This window comes from Solenopsis invicta, chromosome 12 (assembly GCF_016802725.1).
Source record: "Solenopsis invicta isolate M01_SB chromosome 12, UNIL_Sinv_3.0, whole genome shotgun sequence".
NCBI lineage: Eukaryota > Metazoa > Arthropoda > Insecta > Hymenoptera > Formicidae > Solenopsis > Solenopsis invicta.
In genome coordinates this window covers 20323863-20350779 of record NC_052675.1, presented here as the reverse complement: position 1 = coordinate 20350779, position 26917 = coordinate 20323863, and the positions used below count along the sequence as shown (strand labels likewise).

The window sequence follows — 26917 nt, the reverse complement described above, 5'->3', positions numbered from 1 at the left end:
ATAAATTTATTTCATTTTTATATTTAATTTATACTTAGAGCGAGTAAATTATTACGAGTCGTAGCGTTAGTAAAAATTAATATTTATCGCATCTTTCAGATATACTGTATAGCAAAACGTTTTATTTCTTTGCATGCTTAAATCGAAATAATTTATTTTTCTCTCAAAAGACTTTACCGAGAGACGCTATGCTGATTAAAAGATAAAAAGTTCACATGCGCACATACCTGTTACACGCTGAACTTGAACGGAGAAGATCAGCAGAACCACCGTAATCAGCCAGTAATGCGGCAGTGGAAAGGTAGACGTCCTCCTTCGCGTCGACATTTTTGGCTTCCTCTGCTTCCGGTGCGCGTCAGTCACGTTGTAGCCTCGTACATCCCTGAAATTATTCTCGGTGAATCGACGACTGGAGAGCCTGCCTGCCTGCTGGCAGGCGCAGAACCGTGACGATGCATCCTCGCAGGTTGCACTAATTGTAAAGTGCATCCTACGTAGGTAGCCACGCGCGTCTTATGTAAAAGGCGCGCACTTGCACGCGCTCCGCGATCAAGGGAGGAACAATTGCGTTCCGATACGGCACGGGGAAGGAAAAGGTTTATTTACCTCTTCTCTCTGTGCGCGCAAAAGAGAGAGAGACAGAGAGAGAGAGAGAGAGAGATTTAGCTTCACACCGTGGCGTACGTACGGAAAGCAAACGCGCATCGCTGTTGCAATCGAGACCCACACGAGATTCAGTCCCGCCGCTGCGCTGCCGGTGCACTGCAAGTTTCGAAATTATATTGCACACCGTTTCATTATATCGGAAGAAATTCATTATATTCAGTTATGATTCTCTCATGATTATATGATCCTACGCGAGGATTTTCTCCTCGCGCATAGATGGAAGATATTATATATGGAAATATATAGGGCGTTTTTACCGCCATTTAGTAAAATACAATCATCACTCACGTCAGAATTTCTCACTTTTACTCTATTACATTTTCTAACAACAGAGATTCTTTAATCAATTTAGAATCTCCTTTTTTTGCAGGGAACGAGATTCGATTCGATCAAATCAAATCTCGTTCGATGGAATCGATTTTCTCCAAAGCAATTTAAAAGATGCCAAAAAAAAAAAAATTAATATCGATAATATCGATAATTCATCAAAAAGTTGTCCGTCTCACAGATTATATTTTTAAGTTCACTAGCGCGTCTTAATAATAATGTTTTAGATAAACTTGCGCTTTTAATAAACCATCTCTTGCTCATTTTAAAATAACTTAAAAGTTTAATTTATATTTTATGATAGCCGTCAGTACTACACAATATTATCTCCAATAATCGTTAACTTCTTTACAACGTAAATCTTACAATAATTGTAAATTAGTTCCTTATGTCTGAAATGCGAAGCGTTATATCGATCTATCTAATTTCACGAAATAACAAGGATAATGCCTCTAAAATAATGTATCAATTTCTTAGTACTCGATTCGACACTGTATTCGATTCGATTGCCGTAAAGGAGCTTGCGTGTATACACACAAAATGCGAAAAACACAGCGACAAATCGACGCGAAGATCTATGCCGAGGTTCTTGCACACTGCGATTTCACTTTCAACGGAACAAGCGACCGTAACTCGAACAAATTGGCGTTACACGATTCGTGCCTGTCGATCAATTTAATATTTGAACTGAAGAGTACTCTCCGGCAGATCGTTCCGCCCGCATTTTCGGTGGGGACAAAAAGTGACGCCATCCATATTAAATTGGGATCGCTCTTGAAATCGCCACGCAGAATTCAGGATGGAGAAACTTCCGATTGCGATTTTCAACGTTTCTCTTCATCGCGCTTGCATCCCGTTTATTCTGTCCGTCTTTGTTAAGGTAAAAGGTGAAACTTTCGCTCCGTTTCGCGCATCGTGTTTACCGAACGGATCTCATTTCTCTCTCGGCCATTTACAGGTCGCATGTGCGTGCCACGCATTATCAAGATTGTACGATACGAAAACCTTGAAACAAGATTTGTCAGACGGAATAAATCTATTTTCAAACAATTTAGAAAAGCATATGATAAGTAAGAATGAAAACTAAGAATATGTTCCAAAACTTTGTTTTTTTACGTATTCTAATTTGATTTATGTTCAATAAAGTTTGCGGTTTTTCAAAATAATTGTAATCGTGCATCATTAACTGCATTTGATTCTCATTAGCCTTTTTAAATATTATAATTTTTAATTCTTGACATTTCTTTATAATTTTATTGCTAAATAAAACAATAAGAAAAAAAAGTTTTCAAACTTATCGTTTTGAAAATTTATTACATAAACTATTCACAGTAGTGACAAACAATATAAATTAAATAAAAATTATATCGTATTTTTCTTTTTTTTAATAGCAGACGCTCTTAAGATATAAATTCAAAGGAAGAGTATTGAAAGTTTGTTTTGGAAAAATCGAGATTTTTCTTTTATTTATAATTAACAGAATAAATAAAATTATTAAGAGAGGATAAAATACACACTAGTACCGCACTCTATAAAATATCCTGTGAACATAAATTTCCAAAATCGATAAATTAAAGCAACATTTAGTCACTCTTTTCATTAGTTGGCTAAAGAAAAATGTATCTAGCACATTTTTTATATTTCTTTTTATTTCATCCTCGAGATGTGTCTTTTGCATCCATGTAAGAAGATAAAATGAGCAAGTGAGAGTATCGCGATGGGTTATTCAGGACATCGTCCGTTATTCTTTTTACAAGGAAAGTACACGACTTCGCGCGATGTTTTTTTTAGGAAGATTCAAGTTGGTAGAACTTTCGCCCGCGATCACCAGCGAAGATATCGCATTTCACGAATGAAATCTCTCGGTTATATTTGCCACGAATTGAAAATGATTCCGACTGATCTATCCCCGCAAGAAAATGTCGAGTAGCGATGAAACATAATGCCACCCATTTATAAGCGACCTTCCTGTGCTTCGGGAAAGAGAAATATCACTTATCGACCCGGTCGCGCCGGAGCGAATAATAAAAATCAGCTGTTTGAGGCGTGGATGGTTGATATAGGAGGCTGCAACTGCGCTGCGTAAGTGTCTGAATGCGAGTGACGGTTCAAGTGCACTCTCTCGGGCAGTTGGAATGATCAGTGCGAAAAGCGAGCATACCAAAAGGACTTGTGTTCTCTCGAACAGATTCCTTCGAGTACTTACGGCCTCTGCGTGATACGTACCGACATGGACTATATGATATACACTTCCTACATATGTGTAATAGTAGGAATGCGCCAGGAAAACTTTCGCTATTACGTGGCGAGCGAACGGTGGCTGTCACGCTCGGATGAAATTTTCAGGCGTCATCGAACCGACAGAAAAAATAGACAATGCTGCACCGTTCATCGCGCAACAGCCCATTTTGCCTACTTTGTTTGATCGTACATGAGGAAATCTTTATTGACGGGAAAAGAAAGGAAACGAGCGATTATCGAGATGACAGCGTACACCGGGAGACAAACGGCATTGACCAGAATAGGAGACGTGCATGAGACGAGATAATTTGTATGCACTTGCACGCAAATGTCGTAGAGGACTATTTGAAGAGTAATATTCGCATTATGGAAGTAATACTAACATTAGCTTCACTTTCTAGAATTATGATAAAGCTAAAATAAAATTACCAGTGAGAGCTAACGCGGGATGTTCGTGATACGTATACATCAATTTATCGTATAGCCACAAGGACAAACGTTTTTCGAGGACCCAGGTATTGGATCCTCATTTTCACTGTTCAAAAATTAAATTACATTAGGCCTTCGTAATTAAATGATGAAAATTTCGATGTGATGGATAACAAATGATACTTCGTCACATTGAATAAAGTAAATGATCAAATTAATATGTCAATTGTATTATATACAAGTTTAAATTATAATTGCTTGATTTTTTCCTAAATCTAAAATAAAATCAAAAATTTGATGCATAACAAAAGATTTCAATTTTTTTAAAAACTCGAAAAAAATTGTTGCTAAAAATGTCTGAATTCTTCGTCAAATGTACTTTTATCTAGAAATAATTTACATTAGAGAAATCTTTTGTACGTTTACCTGGCAAGACTCCTAACGCAATATCGGGAAAAGAATTATGCATAAAAGAATACGATTTGCTTCTGTAACCTCGCTTTCCAAACTGGGCGATATCAGGTTGGTCGCGATATCGTTTTTCGTTAGCTAGTGACAAAACGGCAAAACTTTCGCTCTAGTTCGCGCTTCACGAGTGAACGAGAGATTTGTCGCGGTCGACTGGCGCGTGTACACACTGCACGATGCAGAAGCGGCGAGCGATTGTCGCGTTGATACCGACGAAGAATTGACTCCGCGAAGCCGCACTATCGCTGTCCGTCACGGTCCTTTGATCGCGTCAAAAATCGCGAAAATCCAATCATCCGGGATGAGAGAGCTCGATGGAGCACGATTCTTCACTGACCTTGCTCAACCGCTCGACGGAAGCTCCGGCGTCAACGACGACTCCCGAGTCCGTTCTTTCAAGTTTTGCACCGGAAACCCAAGGTCTCGCGTGCACTCCGAGAACACTCCACGCGACACTCCCGTAACCGTTCTTACTCGTTCCCGAGAGATAATGGAAGCGAGCGCGCTCGACACGACTGTCTGCTGAATGAAATCTCCTCCAGGATTCCTTCGAGTGTATTACCCTGTTTCTTTTTCTCTCTTTCCCTGCCTCCCTCTCTCTCTCTCTCTTTCTCTTTCTCTTTCTCCTTCGTTGTCCACCACGGTGGGCACGGCGCGAAACTTTCGCCCAGTTTCGCGTTTCACGTTTCACGAGTGACTGGCATTGGCCGCGGCTGGATGCTGATCGCTCGCGTTCACCACTTTCGGTATACACGCACCTGCGTTCCCCCCAAAAGGGAGGGAGAGACTCCTGCGACCTGAAACACGCCCGTCCCCCGCGGCCAAATCGATTTCAGGTGATCCGCGCCGCTGCTACGAGCCTCGAACGCGCGAGGAAGGAATGGCTAAACGTCCGCTGCACGTACATAGCTATAGCCGCGGTACCTACTCTCTTAGGTTTACCCCCCTTTCTCGAAGCGGAGCACGGACGTCCTTTCGCTTTCAGCGCGGCCACTGACCACCATTATCCCGCCCGCCGTGTAGCACCGCGAGAGAACCTTACTTCCTTCACTTCGGGACCCCCTTTGGTGCACCGCTCTCCGATGGACCGTATATAATAGCTCTGACGGCCCGACTTCGAATCCTCAGGCGTGCTCGGAGAGGCCGAAGGTGCACCGCATTATTATGACATTCGCGTCAAGTTCATGGTCCTTTCGCTCGCCGAGAAAGCTGAGATTGTTTCATCCATGGCGCATTGATCTTTAAAAAATCAGGACAAATTTGTCAATCTAAATTTGCATAAGCGTACACTCCCTTACTTCGGACTGCCTACGCCTAGTTGGGTGTATTTTTTCGTAAGGACTTTTACAATTATTAACTGCTCTTCCTTATTTAATTTTATAATCATAACGACTTTTAATTATAACGCTCTCTCTCTCTCTCTCTCTCTCTCTCTCTCTCTCTCTCAAGTCGATTCTTCTTGACTGAAGATCTTCATTTGATGCAAGCTGTGCATCAAACGCTCCACGAGTACGCTCGCGATGATTTCGAAAGATACTCTCTCGGTGGCTTCCGAGAGGTGATGATCAATTAAAAATCTGATACTCTTCTGGGTGAATTTGAACCTTAATCAGATCTGCAATTCTTATGCCACGATCACCGTCAATTATAACGCAACACTATAAAGTGACTTTTCACGTCGGATTTTTTATTCATTTCTTTATTAAATTATAAGTTGTAAAAGTGCATCTAATTGGCCGCTTTACTTTCAATTGGATGTAGCGCGATGTGAGACGTATCTAGTGCAGTATGAGAAGATCAATCAGCCGGCGCAACAAGCTCAGTAGCGCAATCGCGAATTCAGATAATAACACAGATTTCACCGTGACGGCCCATAGAATTTATCTGATCGCATAATGAGCTTTTCGCAAGTGACTGTAGTACAGTTTCACCACATTGACATTTGCATAACATTATATCGAGCGTGCCAAATGACAAGAATGTCGTTTGACGGTTACTTTCCTTCGGTTCACCTCCGACCGCTAATTTCCGTCTGTCATGTTACAAAATTAATTTTACTTTAATGATAATCGATATCAAGGGGATCAGTAAGCGCTTGCGGATCAAAAGATGTTCTCCGTTCACACTTGCGCTTGGTTAAATGCGAATTTCGCCGAATGTTTTCGTTCCTCTTATTGCGTTTCTCGACCGTTACGATGCACAACTTGTTTGTCCTATGGGGAAGAGATAATAACCGTCGGCGCCGTCTCGTCTAAAGACGACTTTTCCCACTTTGTTTTTTCCGTATCTTTGCACTCCACTCCCTCGCCTTCGTCTTCACGACCTCGCGGGCGATCGACGATAGCGAACAGTTTGGCTGGAAAGATTATTGGGGATTGCCGATTGTAAGCATACGCGAAAAAGACGAAGAGAGAGAGAGAGAGAGAGAGAGAGAGAGAGAGAGAGAGAATGTTGCCGTACAGTCCAAACTTTGCAGAACGTAAAAGTGAAAGGAAATATCCAACGTCAGAAGCAATCGTCAAGCAACACAAAATTACGTATCGCGTATGAATTGTGTCACACTGACGTGAACTGTTCTATGATTTATATAAATGGCAAGCCTGTCATCGGCGTCCGTTTTCTTGCGCAACCTTCCGCATGGCGCATTTTGCGCGCTTGTTGTTCGCCTATTGTATACGGTCAAATGTTTCATTTCTCTTCCCGAGATTCGCGAAGTCACCAAATGCTGAAAGCACCATCGCGCATTTTGCTTCTCGGCCTTGACCTCGTTTACGATTCGTATAATGACTTGGGCCGACGCGAAAGCCGATTGTTTTACAATTGTCGAAATAATCGATCGCGCGACCGCGTCGCACGAATGCCGCATCGGTCGGCTCGCCGCCGCGCCGACCTTAGAGCCTCGGGGTGGAACTGCAGCGGACAGGCCGCGCACACGAGCCGGTATTTAAGAGAATTCCGTCGTGTGCCAGCAGGTCGCCGCGAGTGTTTCCAATGTTCGCATACTTCGTATCGGCTGTACCACCCATATACGAAATGCCGATCCGCCCCGCTCCTTACGATTCCTCGACCAATTTCGAGCTTCCACCTTAACAAAAATATCGAGCAGCCAATATTCCCTAAGTTATGATCGACTGTAAATAAAGAGCTCCTCGAAAGTTAAATTACGTGCGAGCACACGGCGGGAGATTATCCTTCATTGAATTTCAAATGGACTTTGACTTCAATAGATTTGCGATATTCGAGAATAATGATACTTGGTTACAAAGTTATTTGATCTGCGAGATAGGGAAATTGCGACAAATTCTGGATAGTCGAGTTGAGAAAAAGGTTTTGTTGAAATTAAAATATATTTAGTCCGTTCAACTAAATATTGGTTTAGTTCATTCTTGATTTTTTAAATGTTAATGCAGGTGAAACGTTAATGCACGAATGAACTAGATCTTTTCTCGTACAACTAAATAATTGTTGAATCAAGCCAATGTTCAGTTGAACGTATCAGACTAAATATTTTAGTTTTTCAACTTTTTTGATATATTATATTTCAACATATACTGGTTTTTTACATAAAAAATACGTGATGTTTACACGAATCTTTTACGTACATATTTCATATAAAATATGTAAACTGTCGTAAATTGGACAATGCAGAAAAAAGTTTCAAAATTATACTTGATTTTAATGTATCAATAATAAAATATGTATTAAATATACTATAAGTCAAAGAAAATAATTTATCAAATTTTCATTACATTAGGTTAGAGTTTACATAGACGACGTTTTATACATAGTTTACATAGTCTACACTGAGGAAAAAGTTATTAAGTTTTAATAAATATTTATTCGAATAGAATAAATGAATTAATGAAATATTAGATGTAAATATATATTTATTTAGTACAAGAATCACTAATTTAATTTAAGTATAATTTTTTTCCTATGCAATAAATATTTTTGTACTGTAAGTAAATATTCTATTAGTACTATTCGATTAAATATTTATTAAATATTTATTAAAATTTATAGGAATTTTTTCTCTCTGTGTACATAATTTACATTGTTCACGCTTAATGTAAACTATTTATATTTTAGGCGTAAACGCGCAATTCTGGGTTAAAAGACAAACAAAAAGATTTTTTATGGATAACAACTGTTATTCGCGCGAATAGTTTGCCGGTGCATGTTCGAGATCGTTATTCATGAATATATTCTTCTCTGCAACTGTTGACTCCGGAATGTGTGAAAAGCGGGCCGCGGCCATGTCGCACAAGACAAGAATGCTATTTTTCTTTCTCCGCGATTTACGATAAGTCGTGAGGTGCCTGCTGCGCCGGACAATGTCGGCGCTTTTCTCGGACGGCGACGTCTCGCGCACTTTAAAATCAATCGAAAGCATCGAGGAAAGTGTCTCGCACTGATCCGCGTCGATTTTTCACTTTATCCGACGACGAACTTTCCTCTCGTCTTAGAGTTCAAGGGGACGCTCTCTCTCTCTCTCTCTCTCTCTCTCTCTCTCTCTCTCTCTCTCTCTCTCTCTCTCTCTCTCTCTCTCTCTCTCTCGCTCTCTCTCTCTCGCTCTCCCCGTTCATAGCAGCCTCGGATCACGAAGGTATTATCCGTCGCGGCTGATTACACTTTATTTCGAAATGGCGGTCGTATCCAAGGACGATAACTCGGGTCATGCCGCTTGAAGATGAAATAAACGTACCGAAAGGCGTGAGAGCTACTTATTCTATCCTACTCTCGCCTCATACTCGAAGACCTGATGGTTCGATAAATCGAATGTGTTATTATCTCAGAGAGGTGCACACAATCAGCAATACTACTTGCATCACTTACATAACTGTTTCATGAAGAGCAAAATTGGATCTAGGAGTAACGAGTTAACCGTTTAATCGAAAGTGAGATAAACGCATGAGAGATCGCCAGACGCATTTGTCTTCCACAAAGGAAAGTCTCCCATTGTTGCTTTTATTTTTGCCAAAATGGCTCCTTCTTTTTTCTTCGTTTTAACAATCACATACTTAACGAGCACCTAATTTTGCCAAGTTACTTTCGTTGGAAAGCCCGAGTGACCCTCCGCACTCTCTATTATAACCCACAATGACGAAAATCTCTTACAATTATTACTTTGTCTCTGGACTACTCGATACATTTTTCACTGATTTCTCTTCACGGATTGCGTGCGGCGTTCCTGTTTGACTATATTATTTCGCGAGCTCGTTTATACAAAATAATTTATTATATCTCTGTAGAACATTTTTTTATTCTTTTATTTTCCACCGAGAAATAAGCGGAAATGTTTCATGCATTGTACAACGGCTTATGAAATATATAATTGTAGCACTAATATCCGGCTTGGCTCATTCTCCACTTAACTACATGTTTGTTTACATTTAAATCTAGACACTTGATTTTTTTTTTTAATTTTTACGAAAATTTCTTCGAAGCAAGAAACGTTTGCATCGACATACAATTTTAATCTTCAAGTTTTATTTTTTGACTAGGAGAGGCAGATCGATGGTGTTCTGTAATGCAATAATATATGTTCTACAACGCGCAATAATGCGCGTATTTTATTAACATTTCATCTTATTGTGAAGCACAATGGAGATACATGGTGCAATCCATATTATATCGGCTTTCTATTATCTGACATTTCGATTTCCGGACATGCCGACGTGAGTTATATGCAAACTCGCCGCAAGGAAGAGAAATAAGAACGGAGAAACGCAAACTTCAAAGTTTCTTAAATAATAATTTCGGCGGATGTAAACGCGCTCTATCTAGTTACTCGGTAAAGTTATACGATGTTCTAGTTCATTTAACTTGAAATTTTGCGGCAGCGTGCAAAAACGACGCCATTCCATATTCGTCTACGCTAGAATTTCGCGGCATCGGATCGCGATCTCGATCTGGTTTCCGCGTCTACGTTTAGGAATATTCAGGAAGACGTGAGCGCAGCGGATAAGAAACTACTAAAGACCATTGGACCATGGTAGTGGACCGCGATGCTGGACCGTCACGCGTCACGCTCGGATGATCGCATCGGCGAATACGCCGCGCCGCGCCGCGCCGCGCGCTAGCGCGAGAGAAGAGACACGCTCGAGCGGATCGTCGCTCGGGCTAATGAAGGATTTCGCCGGGTTTAGCGGGACGTAGCTTCAGCGATGCGCTCGATTCAATAGATATCTCGACCGTCGAGCGCAAACAATGCGGATATCGTATCTCCTCGAAACTTTGCGTCGCGATCAACCGAATAAGCGAATGATGAGAGTGATGGACGATTAATAATAATAATATAAAAATCTCTGTAGTACTTTTATCCTCTCGAAAAATTTCCCGCGATATAACAATTGAAAATTAAAACTGATAAAATGGCAATTAATAAAATAAAATCCAAATTTGAGGACAAATTCCATGAATTCCTAACAACTCCGAAAATTCAGTGATTATATATAATACCTACAAAATAACAATCGAGAGGTTGCTGAAACTACGTAACTGTTATTTTATAACGAGTGGACAGAATGAGATGAATTAAATATTATGAAATAGAATCCGTTGTTTCTATTAACTATTAATACATAGTTTTAAAGGAAGATACATATTTGTACGTACCAAAATTATTATTATAAAGAAACCGAATATTTTGATTAGTTGCATAAATCAGTGATATTTAAAATAATAATTTTTTAATCTCAACAATTTGACAGCAAAAAATTACAATATAATTATAAAATTCAAATTCAAATCACTCGAATTGCTAAATTGCAAAATACAAATAACATTTCCTTTCAATGAAACGAAATTTCCAAGAAGAGTAGCGGTCTGGAATTTTCACCGGATTTCACAGACCCGTGCACGGAGTTCTGAGGTCAACCGAGGACACTACGATGACCGAGTTCCAATAAGTATTAAGTACACTGTACTGTAACGTACTAAGAGAGCCTACATAATTTCGTTTGCCACCGATTATTCAATTATCCACCATTTATTAACTAAATCGAGTTTTCTTGGAAGATTTATAAATAAAAATCAAATCAAATAATTGTAAAAGGGATAATTAATAAATAAATGTTTTTTGTGAATCAATTTTCAAATAAATAAATTTTGAACAATTAAAAGTACGAGAAAAGCAAGATTAAAAAGAAACATATTAAATGAACTAAAAACTGATTTTGAGAAATAAGTATTGCAAAATTGAAATTTAAATCAACGTTAATAGGTATTAACAGAAATGTAACAATCAGTAATATATGGGGAGACTCATCCTGGTCATTTAATAAAAATTTCTTTATCCTTAAATAATGCGGGTCAAGATTTTCGGACACCACGGCACCATTTTGCACGTGCGGGACATGCGGAAGAGAGAGAAAACGCGCGTGCGAATTTCCACGTGCCCTTTCGCAGAGAATGTCGCACGGGAGCGAAATACTCGCTCTTACACGCGCATTGGAGAGCCCAGGACAGGATCCAGATCGACCGCTACCACAATTTCCATCGGTGCTCGGTGATCCCGGTCGGTCGCAATGAAATTACGCAATTAGTGCGAGCGACGAAAAATTCGATCGAAATGCAACCGTGCGCCGCGCCGACAATAACGAGTAGCCAGTAGCTCGAGGTGATACTTACGTCGGCCAGGGTGTCGACGGCTGTACCAGAATTGTTAGCGTTAACCGCAATTCCCGCAAGAATTCTCGCGGGTATCAATTACCATTAAATCGATATCGTTGCACTCAGACGTACAGGTGTAATATATTATATTTATATTAGTCTCTTCCGTTCTCTCTCCCCCCCCCTCTCTCTCTCCCTCGCATATCGGTTTGTTTCGTCAGTGTAAATTGTAGTTAGCACTCCGGGATTAGCCAAAGTTAATATCCGCGCCTTCTCTCCGAGTGGCTCGGCGCGCGGCGTTTGCGACAACTCGCTTACGATATTCCTAACGCGCATTAGCGATGCGCGTCCTGATAACCGTGTTGAATTCCGGTCTTTCATGCGGATATCAAGTAATCGCGCTGGCCTGTATTGCGACGTTTTAGCAAGGCTAACCGAGTGGCTCGGTAATTGCCGCTGCTGGTTGCACCGGTAGTACCGTTTAACCCGTGCACGTAATAAGTCCTTTCGCGAAGAGACATAATATTACGGTGCGCACAAGTTTAGATAAACATATGCCATCCAAGTTTCTCTAACAAGATGTTAGAATTTCGCGAGCGAACACGCGAGTCCGTACCCAACAGGCACTTACAACGACGTTACACTCTAAACAAATCTAAATAACGTCGGTTTTGTTAACGGTTTTGCATTCGGAAGGCGATATTGCGTAATTATTCTATAATAAACGTGCTTGAACGGGCGCGCGATACGTAATCTATCGGCATGCTATGTACAAAATTATTTCTTTCGGAAACAGCGTCGAGCAATCGATGAAGATTACTATTTTGCTTATAAACAATCATTTTATTATATTATTTCATTGATATTATTCTCGATATCCTGTGTGAAATTATAAAAATGTATTATCGTAAAATCTTCTCGCGTTTCTGCGTCATAATTGCACGTGAGAGCGTCACGTATTATTTTTGGCCACGTTATTTGAAAAATGGGGTGGCTAAAATTAAAAACATAAAATTCTATATTTTTGTCGCGTGAGTTTAACTGGTGAACTAGCCGTCTATATTGCCATTTGGAAATGACCTGTTGTAGCTGTATCGTTGTCTCGATTCAAAGTTTGTACGTTAGAGATGAGTGTGACAGTAGGAAGTCGTACAGTACCGAACGATAACAATTTATCGCTTTGTTCCTTGCAACTTGAAATCGTATCGCGCCATAGATTTGCTACTTTAAGATAAACGTAATGTTATGCTTTATAGCTTCCTTGGGACATATTTTCGTCTATCTTTACTTTTAAAACTGTCCCGCTTAAAAATTGATAAATATTTATCGAAAAGTGTACTTTTCATAGATAAAAGATACACTTCCCAACCACTTTGTGCATATAATATTGTAACAATAGACTACGCAAAAACGTACGAATATTTTACGCTTTTGTTAAAAGGTACAATAACATTAAATTTAACGCAATAATGCATAATGCATATCATAACATTTTTTTATGCAATAATTTTTATAAGTGAAATCAGCATATATTGTATAAAGTAAAATGGCTCATATTCATAATTTCAAGAAAATGATTAATCGTCTCTAGTATACTGAGAAACAAAATAAGTTATTAACTTGACTAAATTTTTCAGCTCGATTAAATTTTTTCAGTTCAACTATTTATATATTTGACATATGAAATATGGACTAAAATAATTGAACTTTAGTTTAAGCACTTATATATTTAACTCAACTACATGTATATTTAATTTAAATACATAAATGTTTGAACCGAAGAAATTCAATCTAATTGAAAAATTTAATCGAGTTAATAACTTTTTTCTCAGCGTAATCTCACCATAACTTCAATTAGATTTAAAATATCTTAAAAGTAAAATATTTGTAGATTTTGATTTTCTTTTAAGCTCATTTTAAATCTCTCAATCCACGTTGAAATTCGGGATAAAATTTATGCAACTTTATATGCAACTTTAATACAAAAAACAGGGTCAAAAAGTGTAATATAAATACACATGTACATTGCAATTAATTATATAGCAAATAAAATCAATGATGAAATTTGATCCAGAGATGTACCTAGAAAAGGTGACGTGAATTATAAATCATCTAAAATGGACTTTAAACAAGAGGAATCAGTTTGCCCTCATTTTTTCTTGCTCCACTATGTGTGCATCGACTATTATTAAATAATCTATAAATCTCATTGACATAAATGCATACTGATCCTCATACTGCATTCCATTCCGTTCTCTTCGCACATACATGTACGGATCTCTTTGACGACGGCGAACCTTGACCTCGTCACCTTCTCGAGAAGTTTCACAAAACGGGAGCGCTCGCTGACCCGCGCTCTCGGTCCACTCCACCTTGCGGCTGTTTGTAAACGGTGCGAGAGCGGCATCGAGTTGAAATTCAAGCGGCACTTCTACGCTCGATCGCCGCGGAATAAGAATCCTATCTTATTCTCCTCTGCCGCCCCCTCTTTGTACTTTTTTTTTTTTTTACTTTACTAGTCAACCGCACTAACCCCATAACCTGCTTTCAAGTACATCAGGCGCGTGCGACATTTCGAAATATCGTTACATTTATAAATTATACGCGTTATGTGTGTTTTTATGTAATTGTTAATTAGAATATTTTTTATAGTTAAGACGGTACAGTAAAACGCGTCTGAACATATAACACTTGATACGTGTTCCACTTTTGCGCGCATGTTACAGAAAAAGTAACAATTGGACTTGTAATATCCATATTAGATTTTTTTTATTAAGGCTACTTCCAACGATTTATAACTCATAATCAGAATGCAAAATAGAATTCTATTTACATTGTTAAGTATCACGTAATACGAAAAATTAAAGTGTAGAGTTCACAAATACGCGGCAAAACGTAAATACAATTCTATCCTAAAGTTTCACGCAAATTATTGACTGTCTAAAAGATTAATATAAAGTTAAAAGAACCTTTAAAAAATAAGGCACACACATATATAAAATATCTGTGAGGAGTATGAAAATTAGGCTTTGCATTAATTGAGATTGGACAAAGATGTTTTGTTTAAAATAGTCATTAGTCATTAGTTTATCGTATAATTCGTTATCAATTAAGCGTGCTCTGAATTATTAGTATTTCAAATAAAATTTGATCTGATTTTCTCTAATCCACTTTAGAAGATCTATAATTTGTATTGGAATTCAGGGCAGAATTCTATTTGTAATTTTACGTAAGAAAAATACTTCAAATGCTGAGATAAGTATAAAAATTATAAATATAAAATCAATACTTCAATAATGTTAGCGTGTAATTACGTAATTATTGTAATATCATCATTATTTGTTTCAAAGATCAAGGTGTATTATGTAGAATGCGTATTATATGTATATTAAAGAAAATAACATATGAAATTATAAATAGAACGCTATCCTGATATTTCCTGAAATTGTAGAACGCTCAAAGCAGACTTAACTTTATTAGAATGTAGAGATATCGAACTATGTGCCTGCAGACATAAACAATCGTACTTCCGCATATGCAAAAAGTTAATAATTGTACAAGACAGAGCTAGTTAAGAAACCGAATTGCGAAAGTCACGCGGCACGCGTTCGTATTTCATGGATCCGTGCTCACCACGAGCGAGACTAATGTCGAAATAGCCGCGCCTGACGACAAAAGTCATGACGAATCGACTTGACTTACCAGTAATGCGTATCCACCAGGGCGATATATCCCAGACATTGTTCCTCGATCCTTCCTTCGCTCTACTGTGAACGCGTTGTTCGCCACCGCCGCCGCCGCTCGTCGCACGCGATTCGCGATTCGCGCGATTCACGATACGTGGATTCCCTCCGAGTTGAATGCACTCCGCGCAGGGCTCTCCTCCTCGGCCTATCGCTTCTATGGCTTCTACACGCGCTTCTTGCCGTGCCGACGGCCGACCGTACACTGGCCCGGGTATGCTCACCTGTGCTCACCTGGCTAGCGTAGATCCTGCCAGCCTGCCGGCAGATGAGAGGACCTGTTCCTTCCGGGTTCTCTCTCGCGCTCGATCGCCCGCTCTCCGGCTCTCCGGCTCTCCGGCTCTCCGGCTCCTCTCTCCACTTCCGATTGTTTCGCCGTCGCTCCTTCGGCTTGTCATGCTTTAACACTTACTTACACCTGTTGTTGGTCTCTCTTGGCAGATTCACCTTTTATAATCAGGTTTCCATCTTATTCTGTTGAAGCGATGTCTGATGCTGACTGAAACAAAATAATAATAAAATTCAATTTTCTTCCCTATGTATTCTTTTTTAAGATCTTGACTCGTAACTCAAATTTCTTATATTTCTTATACTCAATGATTAACAATAAGTTAAATTATTCATTATATTCCATATACACCGAAGAAAAAAAAATTAATTGCAATTGCCGTAATTTCACTATAATCCATAGTCATTTTCGGTGTCCGATGCATGATTAAATCAATTATGTATTTATAGCTGTTTTAATCATGCAAATTGTAACTCTTAGTTATTATTACTACGTAAACAGTAGGTGAATGTTAAACAATAATTATATTTACTGCAACTGTGATTGCATTTACTACATAGAAATGTTTATTTTATTTTTACTATTCATATTATGGTGTTTTACTATATTAATATTTGAAATTATAATTTATAGTAAAATTTTATAATAGTTGAAAAAACCTTTGACGTAAGATTATTATTACTAACAATAGCAGCAGTAACTATAAAAATAAAGCTCTTAATCATAATTATTTTACTATGAAATTATAGTTATAAATACCAAACACTTTTTCTTCAGTGTAATTAATTATTCAAAAACAATAAATGCTTCGTAATTTTTTTGAGAAGAAGTCCGTATCAACTCGGTCACAAAAAATATGCGACGAAAAATATCCCAAAGCATTCAATTGAGAACCAATTTGAAGCACGAGCGCGCATGCATATAACAAGTGGTCGAACAAGTTAAAATCGTTTATCAAATCGAAAATCACTATCAAATCGGCGAGTAGAGATTGCCTCCTATCAGATACAACGTAACCGTCCAAAGTGGCCGATCGAAAGCGAAAGGGACTAGACATTTCCTTTTTTTTTTTTACGACGCTCGTCGAAGGAAAGAGAACCGAAGAAACGCACGCACGCATGACAAGGCACGGAACTAGTTTTAGTACGATGGCGGCAAGAAAAAATCGAACGAACACGTTTTATTTTCGATATGTAAAGCACATCGCGCGGCTCGGAAACGGGTCCGCACCTACGAAAGACGCCGTCCTTGCACGCTCACTTGCAGTACATTTCCATGCGAAACGCGTAACTGCATGCCAGTAATCGAGAGATAGGCAGATAAGAAAACCGTGTTACACCGTAGACGAAAATTCCCCAAGCTCACACTCTCGAATGACGAAATTCGCATGTAAAGCGAATTAATTGAACGGATGTTCTGGCGATAGATTTCTCCGCGAATTATCAGATCCGGAAGGAATACGTTCGAGAACGGAAATCAATAGTCGGTCTCTTTCTTCAAATTTTAGTTCGATATTATGCATAAATGTGAATAAATAATACTAAGACATATTTTCTTATCTTTTAAGTAAATAATAATCTTAAACAAATAATCAAAATGATTGTCATTAGATTGATAAACAATTTTGTTTTGCTAATAAGACACAGATATGTAATTTTTTCCTAACTTACAGTAGTAATAATTTTCGCGAAGCTAATAAAATTCATATAAAATAATAAAAACGCCGATCGTCTCTTTTTCTTATTTGCTTGTGAAAGTAATTTATCGAGAGGCCAACCGCGACAAGACAAAAATGCAGCGATACGCACAGAATCAATTGGCTTAGAGAATCTCGCGACTTATTCACCTCTATCTACAGCGTAGAATAATAATGCGACTTTTACGTGGAAATGAGGTTAAAGAAAGGAGAGTGCGCAAGTTGAACATCTAGAAAAACAATATGTGGAACTCCTTTTTTCGCGCGGTAAGTATTTATCTTTCCGAATTAATTAAACGCGCCATTGTCTGAAACTTAACGAAAAGCAGAGCCTTCCGCTTTTATATATTAATTTTATGATGCCATTTAAATAAATATCAGCATGTGGAAAGTAATTTTTATCTCATGATTGTATTTCATTAAAAAGGGTGTCACCGCGCGTTGAAGAAATACCACTATACATAGTTTTACGACGTAGAACAACTTCATAAAAATGTTAACTAATTTGAACTTTAACATTACACACTTATCAGTCTAACAACATACTTACTCTTATCTACTAGAATTTATTAAAGCCAATTTATGCATCTGTAATACATAAAACCGGTAAAAAGAAAAGAAAGATACAAATGGAAAAGAAAAAGGCATGTAAAATTGTAAAGGAATGTAAACTTATTTATCTTTCTTCCATTTTAAATTTGCGTATTACTATGTTATCTTTGCTCAGTGCACAGAAAATCAAAACGCGATACTAAATTTTATTCTTTCTCAAAAATATCACATTTTTTCTCTCTATTTAATCTTATTATGAAATAATAAAATTAAAGAACATTAATAATTATACATTTGTAATTTAAAGTCTTAAAGAAAAACAATATAATTCAAAGTAAAATTATTTATATAATTAAAGTCATAAAAGTTTTAATTAAAAATATATTTAGTTATTACCTAATTTCAATATTTTTTTAATTCAATATTTCAAAATATCGAGTAATTTCGAAATATTATATTAAAAATTATTGGAATCGGATAATGATTAAGATTGTTAAATATCATTTTTAATTAAATAATTATTTTAATTAAATAATTATATTTTAATATAATAAATTTATTTTTCAGTAATACTATATTCTATAATATCAAGTAATTTTGAAATATTATATCACTGAATATAATTCAGTAAAATATTTCAAAATTTTTTATATCAACAGTTCTTGTAATAAATAATCTTGTAATAAACATTTTTGATACTTTGAAACAAAATTCAGAGGGAGCTAAAAACTGTGCTTATAAACTCTCCTCTTGCTACAAAATCGAATGGATTGATAAGTTTATCCACTTTCTTTCTGCCTTACCAAATGCCTTATCATATGCAGTTAATTATAACATCGTACGATGTTATCATCTACTGTTAACTACAACTTTTTTTACATTTATATTTATTATGCAATCTAATAAATATAAAAATCTTCATTATCTTTCTTTTCTGTCTGCATTTGCTTCCTTTTTAATTGCTGAGAAACACCTCTCTTTTTCACATAAATACCTCTTTCTGTATTTACTGTTACAATCACCAGATGACGTTGCTTTGCAGGCACTTGAGGGAGCAGCCTTTCTATATTTTTTGTCATTGTCAAATTGTTCTTTATGTAGGTGTATGTCAAAAACGATATCCTATTAAAGTTCTGAACTTCTGGCAACATTCTGCATCATTTCAGAACGATTTGTGAAAAATCGAAAGAAATGGCGGATCCAAAATACGCCGATTTACCCGGAATTGTAAGTTTTCTTTTGCACTCTTACACGTTTGACATACCTTCGTAAGTACACACAGTTTTACGTTGTACATCACTTTTGTATACATGTAATTTAATGTTACAGGCTTACGACCAGCTTGACGTTTACGAGACGAGCGATTTGCCAGAATCAGAGCAAATGCGGATGTACTGCGAGGTAAGGGATGCAAGTTGGCATTATACGTATTGATTAGTATAACGTTCATTACTAACTTGGCGATTTATTTTTTTCAGGATGAACCTGATAGCTCTTGCGTGGAACAATTGCACATCAGTGCCAAAGAGGCGTTCAACAAGTTTAAGGGCAAACAGATTGTTGGAAAGCCAGTGGATTTTTCAGATCGTTTATCTAACAAGCCAAGAACAGGCTACAAGTAAGCTATTCTATTGTTTATTGATATCCGACATATAGAAACGACATAGATGACACAAATATTTCCAGATTCGGCGATTGGGAACTTGTCGGCGAGGGCGAGAAGGAGACTCCTCTTCAAAAGTTCCAACGACTTCAATGTGAAGTTAAGGAGTTGTATGAAGAAATGAATGAATTGAAGGTAAACTAATATTATCAATAACATATGCTCAAATTATTTTATAGTTTACAATAACATTTATATATTAATAACATGTAGGAAAAATCTAAAGATGAGCAAGAGGTTAAATCTGCTAGCGAGATCATTTCTCAGGCACGGCAGATAGAAACACAGTTGGTTTCTTTGAAACTAGAGGAATGTTTAGGGCCTGATATAGTTGCAAGTTTATCAGATCCACAAGGCACTATACTCAAGTATGTAAAATTGGAAATCATCTGTTAAATATTCTTTTTCTCTTTGCAGAGAACTACATCATAGGAATATATTAATGTTACAGACAATTGGTATCACAGATAGAATTGTTTAAGCAAACCAGCGTACCACCATCCAAGTCGGAAGATAACAAAACAGATGAATCAGTTGAACCTGGTGTTCTTAAGTACCAGATGATGTATTTGCCAGAAAAGGCAAGAATGCAGGAAGCTGCTAGAGTCGCACAGCTCGAACAAAGACTCTGCTGCTTGGAAAATATCATAGGAACGAGCAATGACAAGCTCTCGAAATTCTCACAGGTAAAATTCGCTATAATTCCTTGTAAATATGAATAGACTTGTAACTTTCTTTTTTTTCTACAGAACCTCAAGTGTAATGGCATAATGGAAGTCGTACAACAATTAGAAGCAAAAGCTTCATTGTTAGACGTTAATCAATTAGATACTATTGAAACGAGATTAGGCACTTTGATCTACCGAATGGATAGCATTGCACACAAAAAAGCGACGACGGAACAAGAATCGGAGCAAGAGCAAAAGGTAAAATGTCAAAGTGTAAAAATCAGCATTACATTATGTCTCGTATAACGAATCTTTCTTACAGATCTCGGAGATGTATGAAATAATGAAGAAAACAGATGCTATATCACAAGTATTACCGCAAACAGTAGAGAGATTACTGGCATTAAGTGATATTCATCAACAAGGTATAATTATTCAATGATAACGTGTATATATGTATTTTTTTATCTTAAGAAATATTCTAAAAGAACGCATTGGATTTCAGCTGCTGCCTTCAATAAATCTTTAGTAAAATTAGAAGAACTGCAAGTGGATATAGCGTCGGGATTGGAAAGTAACAAGTCTCTGCTGAAGGGAGTGCAGGAGAGTTTTGCCTCCAATATGGAGATCATAAAGGGCAACATAGCGTTGCTCGACGAACGTATCAAAAAACTTAATAAATCGTCAAAGTAAAGATATAAAATCTAGTTTGAGGATAGCTAGATTAACTTACAAAAATCGCTTTACTCGGAGTATCTATACTCCAATGATGTTAAATTATTGTTTATTTAATGTGATTTATAAATTCTATATATCTTACTTTGTACCATGATCATATTTTGTCATTATTAAATACTATACTATAATATAATTACTGAAGTAACAAAAGCCTACTAATGTCATTTAGATACATAATGCACAAACGCGAGAAATAAAACTTCATTATAAAAACACGCAAATTAAAATAAAAACTGGAATTTCAGTAAAAAAACCTTACAAGTTTTATTGAACACTTTATATATGATGAATGGCAGGAGAGTAAATGAAAATGTGAAGTATAACTTAAGTATAAGTTGATTAAACTAAAAGGCAACTAAAATAGATAAAAATATATATAAAGGTTCGGTATATCTGTTACATAGGATAATATGATGGAAAAAATTGTATTCACCTTTTTTTTACATCTGTATATCAGACTTTTATTTAGAAACAATTAGAATCTTAATTTCTGGAAAAACCACTTGTTTTTACCGTTTTTATACCTGAAAAAAAGTTTGAAATTAAATATCATTAATTATGATCGTGTTGCACTGAATTTACAGTGAAAGTAAAATATTTGAATTGCATACCTCTCTTCAAATTTGACGCGCGTCTGAAAGCGAACCTTCTTGCGCTTCATTGGATCCTTAAGATCTTTAGGGGCCACTTTTTCTAATTGTAGATCCACTGTGTATCTTGTTGGCATTAAGTGGTTGTAATTTAGGATCTAAAATATTTCATATATATAAATGGAAAAGTATAATCAAAGATTTTTTTTTCACCCCCCCACCCAATAGTCTAATCGAGTTCTATAACTCGATAAGAATCAGTATTGTTACTCAGCTTTTTAAATTTTTTTTTATATTTATTTATATAGCATTATAATGATACTTATCAAGTTACAGAATCATGTTACAAAACTGAACTTATTCATCTTTTTTCTAGTTCTCTCCAATGTAAAAAGAAAAAGAGAAAAGATAAATTATACAAAAAATACAATCCCAAGGAATGGAAAAAACTTTACAATAAAAATATGAAAGGATAAAGTTCCACAAAAGTTTAGAGTAAAATTCATCTATGATCTCTGAGAAGAATTTACAAGAATAAGAAAAGAATTACCTTGACAAAAGGCTTGATCTTAGAACGTTTATGCAGCTTGCCCTTTCCCATCCTTTTGTGGACTTTACGTGGGTACCGGTCAATGCCTGCTACCATTGCATGTCCATACTGTTTTTCCGCTGTTCCCTCATCATAATTGCGCATGACGATAGCTTTTCTACCTGCGTACCGGCCGCTGAGAACCAGCACGACTTTGCCTATTTTCATAATCTTCACCATCTTGGTGATATATACTGAAAAAAGAAACAAGACACAAACGTATAAATAACCATAGAAAAGAGATTTTAACTGGAAACTATATTTTAGCAAGTTTCTACAGAACCGGAAACGTTCGAATTATTATATCCCGTCCAAAGCAAATCGTGTCGAGATAAATTCTTGCTGACAGTGTAAACATTTTAAAACATCAAGCGCCACATAACCTCTCAATAACGCACGAGAGATAAATTTATAGTTGAAAGAAAGAAATGAGAACGAAGGGAGTCGTGGACACGTGACACAACGACATGGGAAATAGCGAAATCACGAGAAATCGACGACAGCCGGGCGATCGGTCGTCGTAAAGACGCGACGTGGGACTCGGTCGGAGAGGTTAAGCCCGCGATTGTCTGTCAGCAAGTATTCTCCGCAGGCACGCGAAATCGAACATAAGCATGCAAAAAGAGACCGCGTTGCACGTCGATCGTAAACGTGACGTGAAACTCGACGGGAAGAATATCGAAACATTCGATGTCCGCGGATTATTTCACGCAGCGGTAAGGATCACGCACCTCACGGCTTTTCCACACCGTACGAAAAGGAAGTTGACCACGCTATCGCGCCATCGAACCGCGACATGACAGATCCGCCGCGGCACATCCGCCGTCGTCGAGTTTGATGCGCAGACGTGTCCAATCGTCGATCTTGGCGACCATTGGTGGCCAATGACTGCAGCGTTCCTGAGCGTTCCGACGTAACGTCAATGTGCCGACGCCGTATGTCACTACTTGTATATTGTTCTTATACCGTGATGCAGGCGACTCTCTATTTCCATCATTCCAAGCCGTATATTCTTATCGCCGCCCGTCGTGCATCGCCGTGGTGTGGTGCACGTAATTGCACCATTGCACGTAATCGCTGATCGCGTGAATACGCGAGCTTCGCTTCGACATGCGGCGTATTCGCCGCGGACTCTGATCCTCCAGTGATCGCGTCCTCGCGGTAATCTCGTTGAAGATTTACGCCACGTTTCACGTTGCGCTTCTCCTTCCCCGTAGGAAACGCTTGCAGAGTAAAAGCCGACTCATCGTTCCTGCACGATGGTGAAGTACTACGAGAATACTACGATCTTCAAATTCGATTGGACGCAAGTAGTTCGAGGATTCTTTCAGAGATATCCCAACCCGCACAGGTAACTGGACGCGTTATGACAACGCGGTTACGTCACGCGCGTCATTGAAACACAAATATTACATAACATTATGTATACATTCGATGGACGGGACTTACACGCCACACGATTTCCAGTTCGCACGTTCTCACAGAGGATACGATCTCGAGGGAAGTCACGAGTGGAAAACTCTACTCCAAGCGACTGTTAACAAAGACCAACCGAGTGCCGAAATGGGGTGAGAGATTCATCAGTAAAAACATTGTCAAAATCGTGGAAGAGAGTATTGTCGATCCAGAGGAGAAGACTTTGACCACCTACACGAGAAATTTGGGATACACCAAAGTCATGGTAGGCTAATATTGAACAAACTATAGAGAGATGAATGCTTTGTTATTTTTTATATAAATAATATGAGCTTCAGATAATATAATATTGTATATATATCATAGGAAAATAGTATCTGACTAGAAAATTATATAATGTATTTTTGTGTTTTTAATTCTCTACTTTAAAATACAAAATGCCAGCTTTAAAAACATAAAAATTATATAATTTTTGGATTTTTAAAGCAGACATTTTGTGTTTTTAATTCTAAGCTATTTAACCAGGCAGATAGCATTTGCCTAGTCAGATATTATTTTCCTAAAATAACCATTTGCCTATGACATGTACATAGAATGTAACTTATAAAATTTTTGTTTATATATTTTTTATCTATTATTGATTGTTTTTTATAAATGTTTAAAGATTGACAATTTTAAAATAGTAAGCTAAATAATATTATAATTACATCTGTTATGGATAATCGTGTAGATTTTTAACAGAGATATTATTTCTTACAGAGCATCGTTGAGAAAGTGGTTTATCAGATCTCTGAGGAGAATCCGGAATGGACAGTTGCAAAGAGATCAGCATGGATCGACAGTCAAGTCTTTGGCTTTAGCAGAGCGATTCAAGCCTTTGGTTTGGATCGATTTAAAAAGAACTGCGTCAAGATGTCGGAAGGCTTTAATTACGTTCTCGCAAATATGTTTCCTCCTCAATTTCTAAATCCGACATTACCTCAGACGAGTTTCTCTATGCAGACCGGCCATACTGCCGCGGACGACAGCATTACGACAAAGCCGAGCCTCGCGGAAGATTTACAACATTCTTTACAGGGTAGAGCAGAGAAGATGAAAGACGCCGCTAAGAAAGCAACGGACTTGGCAAAGGAGAAAGCGAGACCGATATACGCGGCTTGTCAGCCGAATCAATCGTAAATTTCCACGAACGCGAGGCGCAACACAACTGTATGTCGTTTAACGAATGAAAATGTTCACAAATAACATCGTATTATTGTGAAGTATTTTAAATGAAACGATGGTAAAGCTTTAGAGAGACTAGTTCGAGAATGCAATTATAATTGTACATTAATTAATCAGCACAGTTTAATGACAATTAGTGCAGAAAGAATTAGAAAGTCGGTTGAAAGTTGAGATATATTAGGCTTGATAGCACAAGGTTTTCAGAATGCAACACTTGTACATGTGTAAAATTTGCTAAAGATTCTCTCGCGTCTGACCCACTTGTATATTACCATTCCTTTTAACTGCCAAATTGTTAAACGTGCTATCAAATGTGATACATACATACATACATATACATATATGCACAGATATGCGCATTAAATTATTTAATCATTTTTTACACATGCAGAAAAACATTTTTTTATTTCTTTTATAAAATCGTAAAATATCATCTCGAGAAACATTTTAATATGCTTGTCAACAACACAGCGTTCATTCGCGCATTCCGCGCATATGTAAATCTCGCAATTGACAATTACAGAGAACAGCATTTTGTATGCAATTATTAATGCCGATGAAAGCAATTACGTACGTTACGAATATACATTCAAAGGGATAATTTTACAATGAATTATCCTTTGTTTTGTTATTGTAGTATATAAATATAGTTTCTAGATGTTCCGCATCGGCATGGACAGTGTATTGACCAATGCAAGCTACTGAAAGGCTTGATTCCATACATCTTTTGTGGATATCATAATTTCAACATATATTGCTATATGTTTCTAAAATTATTAGATCTGTGATTTAAAACTGATGCACAGTATTTTTGTACTTTATGTAAATATCTTTCTTTTGAGTTATTAAACAAAGATGTTTAAATTGATAAATAAATAAATAACTTTGGCAACTGAATTAAATTAAATTTTCACAAATTAATTTGTTTTCACACATATTTAAATAAAGTTTAAATTTCATAATCTTTTTAAGTTACAAATATTTTTACTGAAATTTATTTCATCTATAACCTTCGTGTTTAGGGATAAGTGACAAACAAATATGTGTCTAAAAATACAATATAATTTCTAAATATACACCAATAAATAAAATTTGAATGAGCAATGTAACAGCAAAATTATCAAATACTTCTATTCACAAAACTTGAATATATATATTAACTTTTTTTTTAACCATCTGTCATACATACTGAAACAAAGGAACTGAAAATATCTGATATTAGTGTAGCATAGCGCTAAGTCAATTGCATCCTTTAATATGTACTTAGAATAATTAAAAGAATATATCTACATCTAAATAAATATAATATTTAAGAATGTATTGCTTCTTTATTTGAAGACATTTTTAAAAATTTAATAAAAATTTCAAATATCCCTTTTTTTAAATTAAAGATATACAATATTCTCTTAGAATTAATAATAATGAATTTATCTGAGATTCATAAGAGGGATCTTCTCTGTTAAGAGGGACTCATTCTTAAAACTTTGCGTGTAACTTCCACATACTACTCAGAACGTATATACGAAGTTTCAAGAACAAGTACATTTTAGCAAAAAAATTATAAAAAATTAACTTCAAAGGTTCATACATTATGATGCCACAGGTTAAACACGTCGCTCGTAACTGTTGGCACACCTGGCGAAGAGAGCGTTGAGCGCGCGTACATACACGAAATCAACTTCAAATCGTTCCTAATCTACCCGCTTTTGCAAGACTATAATAATTTGATTCTTGTCGCATCGTATCGATAATTTACGCGAATGCAATCGGAACGAAGAGCGAATACTAAATCTTGGGGGCGAATAAACAGTAGATATAAATGAATTGACTCACCGTTCGTCGTTGGTAGCTCGAATTCGTTCAGCTCCGTACAACGATCGCAACTCTCGAACGTTTGAGATCCAAGATCCTCCTTCACGACGATTCGTCTTGATTCACGCTTGGCACGAACGCGCGACTCTCTGTTTTCGGTACTTTTTGGTACTCCCGCGCGTCGGAAACTCG

General features: G+C 37.0%; 4 protein-coding genes across 11 annotated transcripts in view; 2 read left to right on the top strand and 2 right to left on the bottom strand.

Annotated features, from left to right (window-relative positions):
• The window catches only part of LOC105202684 (cadherin-89D), a 38656-nt gene extending 22718 nt beyond the window's left edge, over positions 1 to 15938 (bottom strand). The window contains exons 1-3 of one of the 7 annotated variants that reach the window (XM_039456103.1): positions 4469 to 4881; positions 689 to 762; positions 228 to 382 (exon numbers count right to left, since the gene is read on the bottom strand). In XM_039456103.1, the coding sequence (XP_039312037.1) occupies positions 228 to 382; positions 689 to 705 (172 nt within the window). In that variant the 5' untranslated portion in view covers positions 706 to 762; positions 4469 to 4881. The other 6 variants (XM_011171302.3, XM_039456106.1, XM_039456105.1 and 3 more) reach the window with 6 other exon arrangements.
• LOC105202681 (60S ribosomal protein L27) lies at positions 11881 to 23352 on the bottom strand. Of its 2 annotated transcripts, none has more exons than XM_039456110.1 (4): positions 23005 to 23352; positions 22235 to 22467; positions 21706 to 21842; positions 11881 to 11917 (listed from the first exon to the last, which is right to left on the bottom strand). In XM_039456110.1, exons 2-4 carry the CDS (start codon positions 22451 to 22453, stop codon positions 11896 to 11898), a joined length of 378 nt encoding a protein of 125 aa, XP_039312044.1. In that variant the 5' UTR covers positions 22454 to 22467; positions 23005 to 23352; the 3' UTR covers positions 11881 to 11895. The 2 variants fall into 2 exon arrangements, with proteins under 2 accessions (XP_039312044.1, XP_011169601.1); XM_011171299.3 differs by lacking the exon at positions 11881 to 11917 and adding an exon at positions 21504 to 21618.
• Positions 19065 to 21338, top strand: LOC105202683 (dynactin subunit 2). The gene is made up of 9 exons (XM_011171301.3): positions 19065 to 19252; positions 19355 to 19426; positions 19504 to 19643; positions 19712 to 19823; positions 19902 to 20056; positions 20140 to 20374; positions 20438 to 20614; positions 20679 to 20781; positions 20862 to 21338. Exons 1-9 carry the CDS (start codon positions 19217 to 19219, stop codon positions 21047 to 21049), a joined length of 1218 nt encoding a protein of 405 aa, XP_011169603.1. The 5' UTR covers positions 19065 to 19216; the 3' UTR covers positions 21050 to 21338.
• Positions 23337 to 26229, top strand: LOC105202682 (PRELI domain-containing protein 1, mitochondrial). Its single transcript, XM_011171300.3, has 3 exons — positions 23337 to 23624; positions 23741 to 23954; positions 24449 to 26229. Exons 1-3 carry the CDS (start codon positions 23533 to 23535, stop codon positions 24866 to 24868), a joined length of 726 nt encoding a protein of 241 aa, XP_011169602.1. The 5' UTR covers positions 23337 to 23532; the 3' UTR covers positions 24869 to 26229.
• The last annotated feature ends 688 nt before the right edge of the window (positions 26230 to 26917 follow it).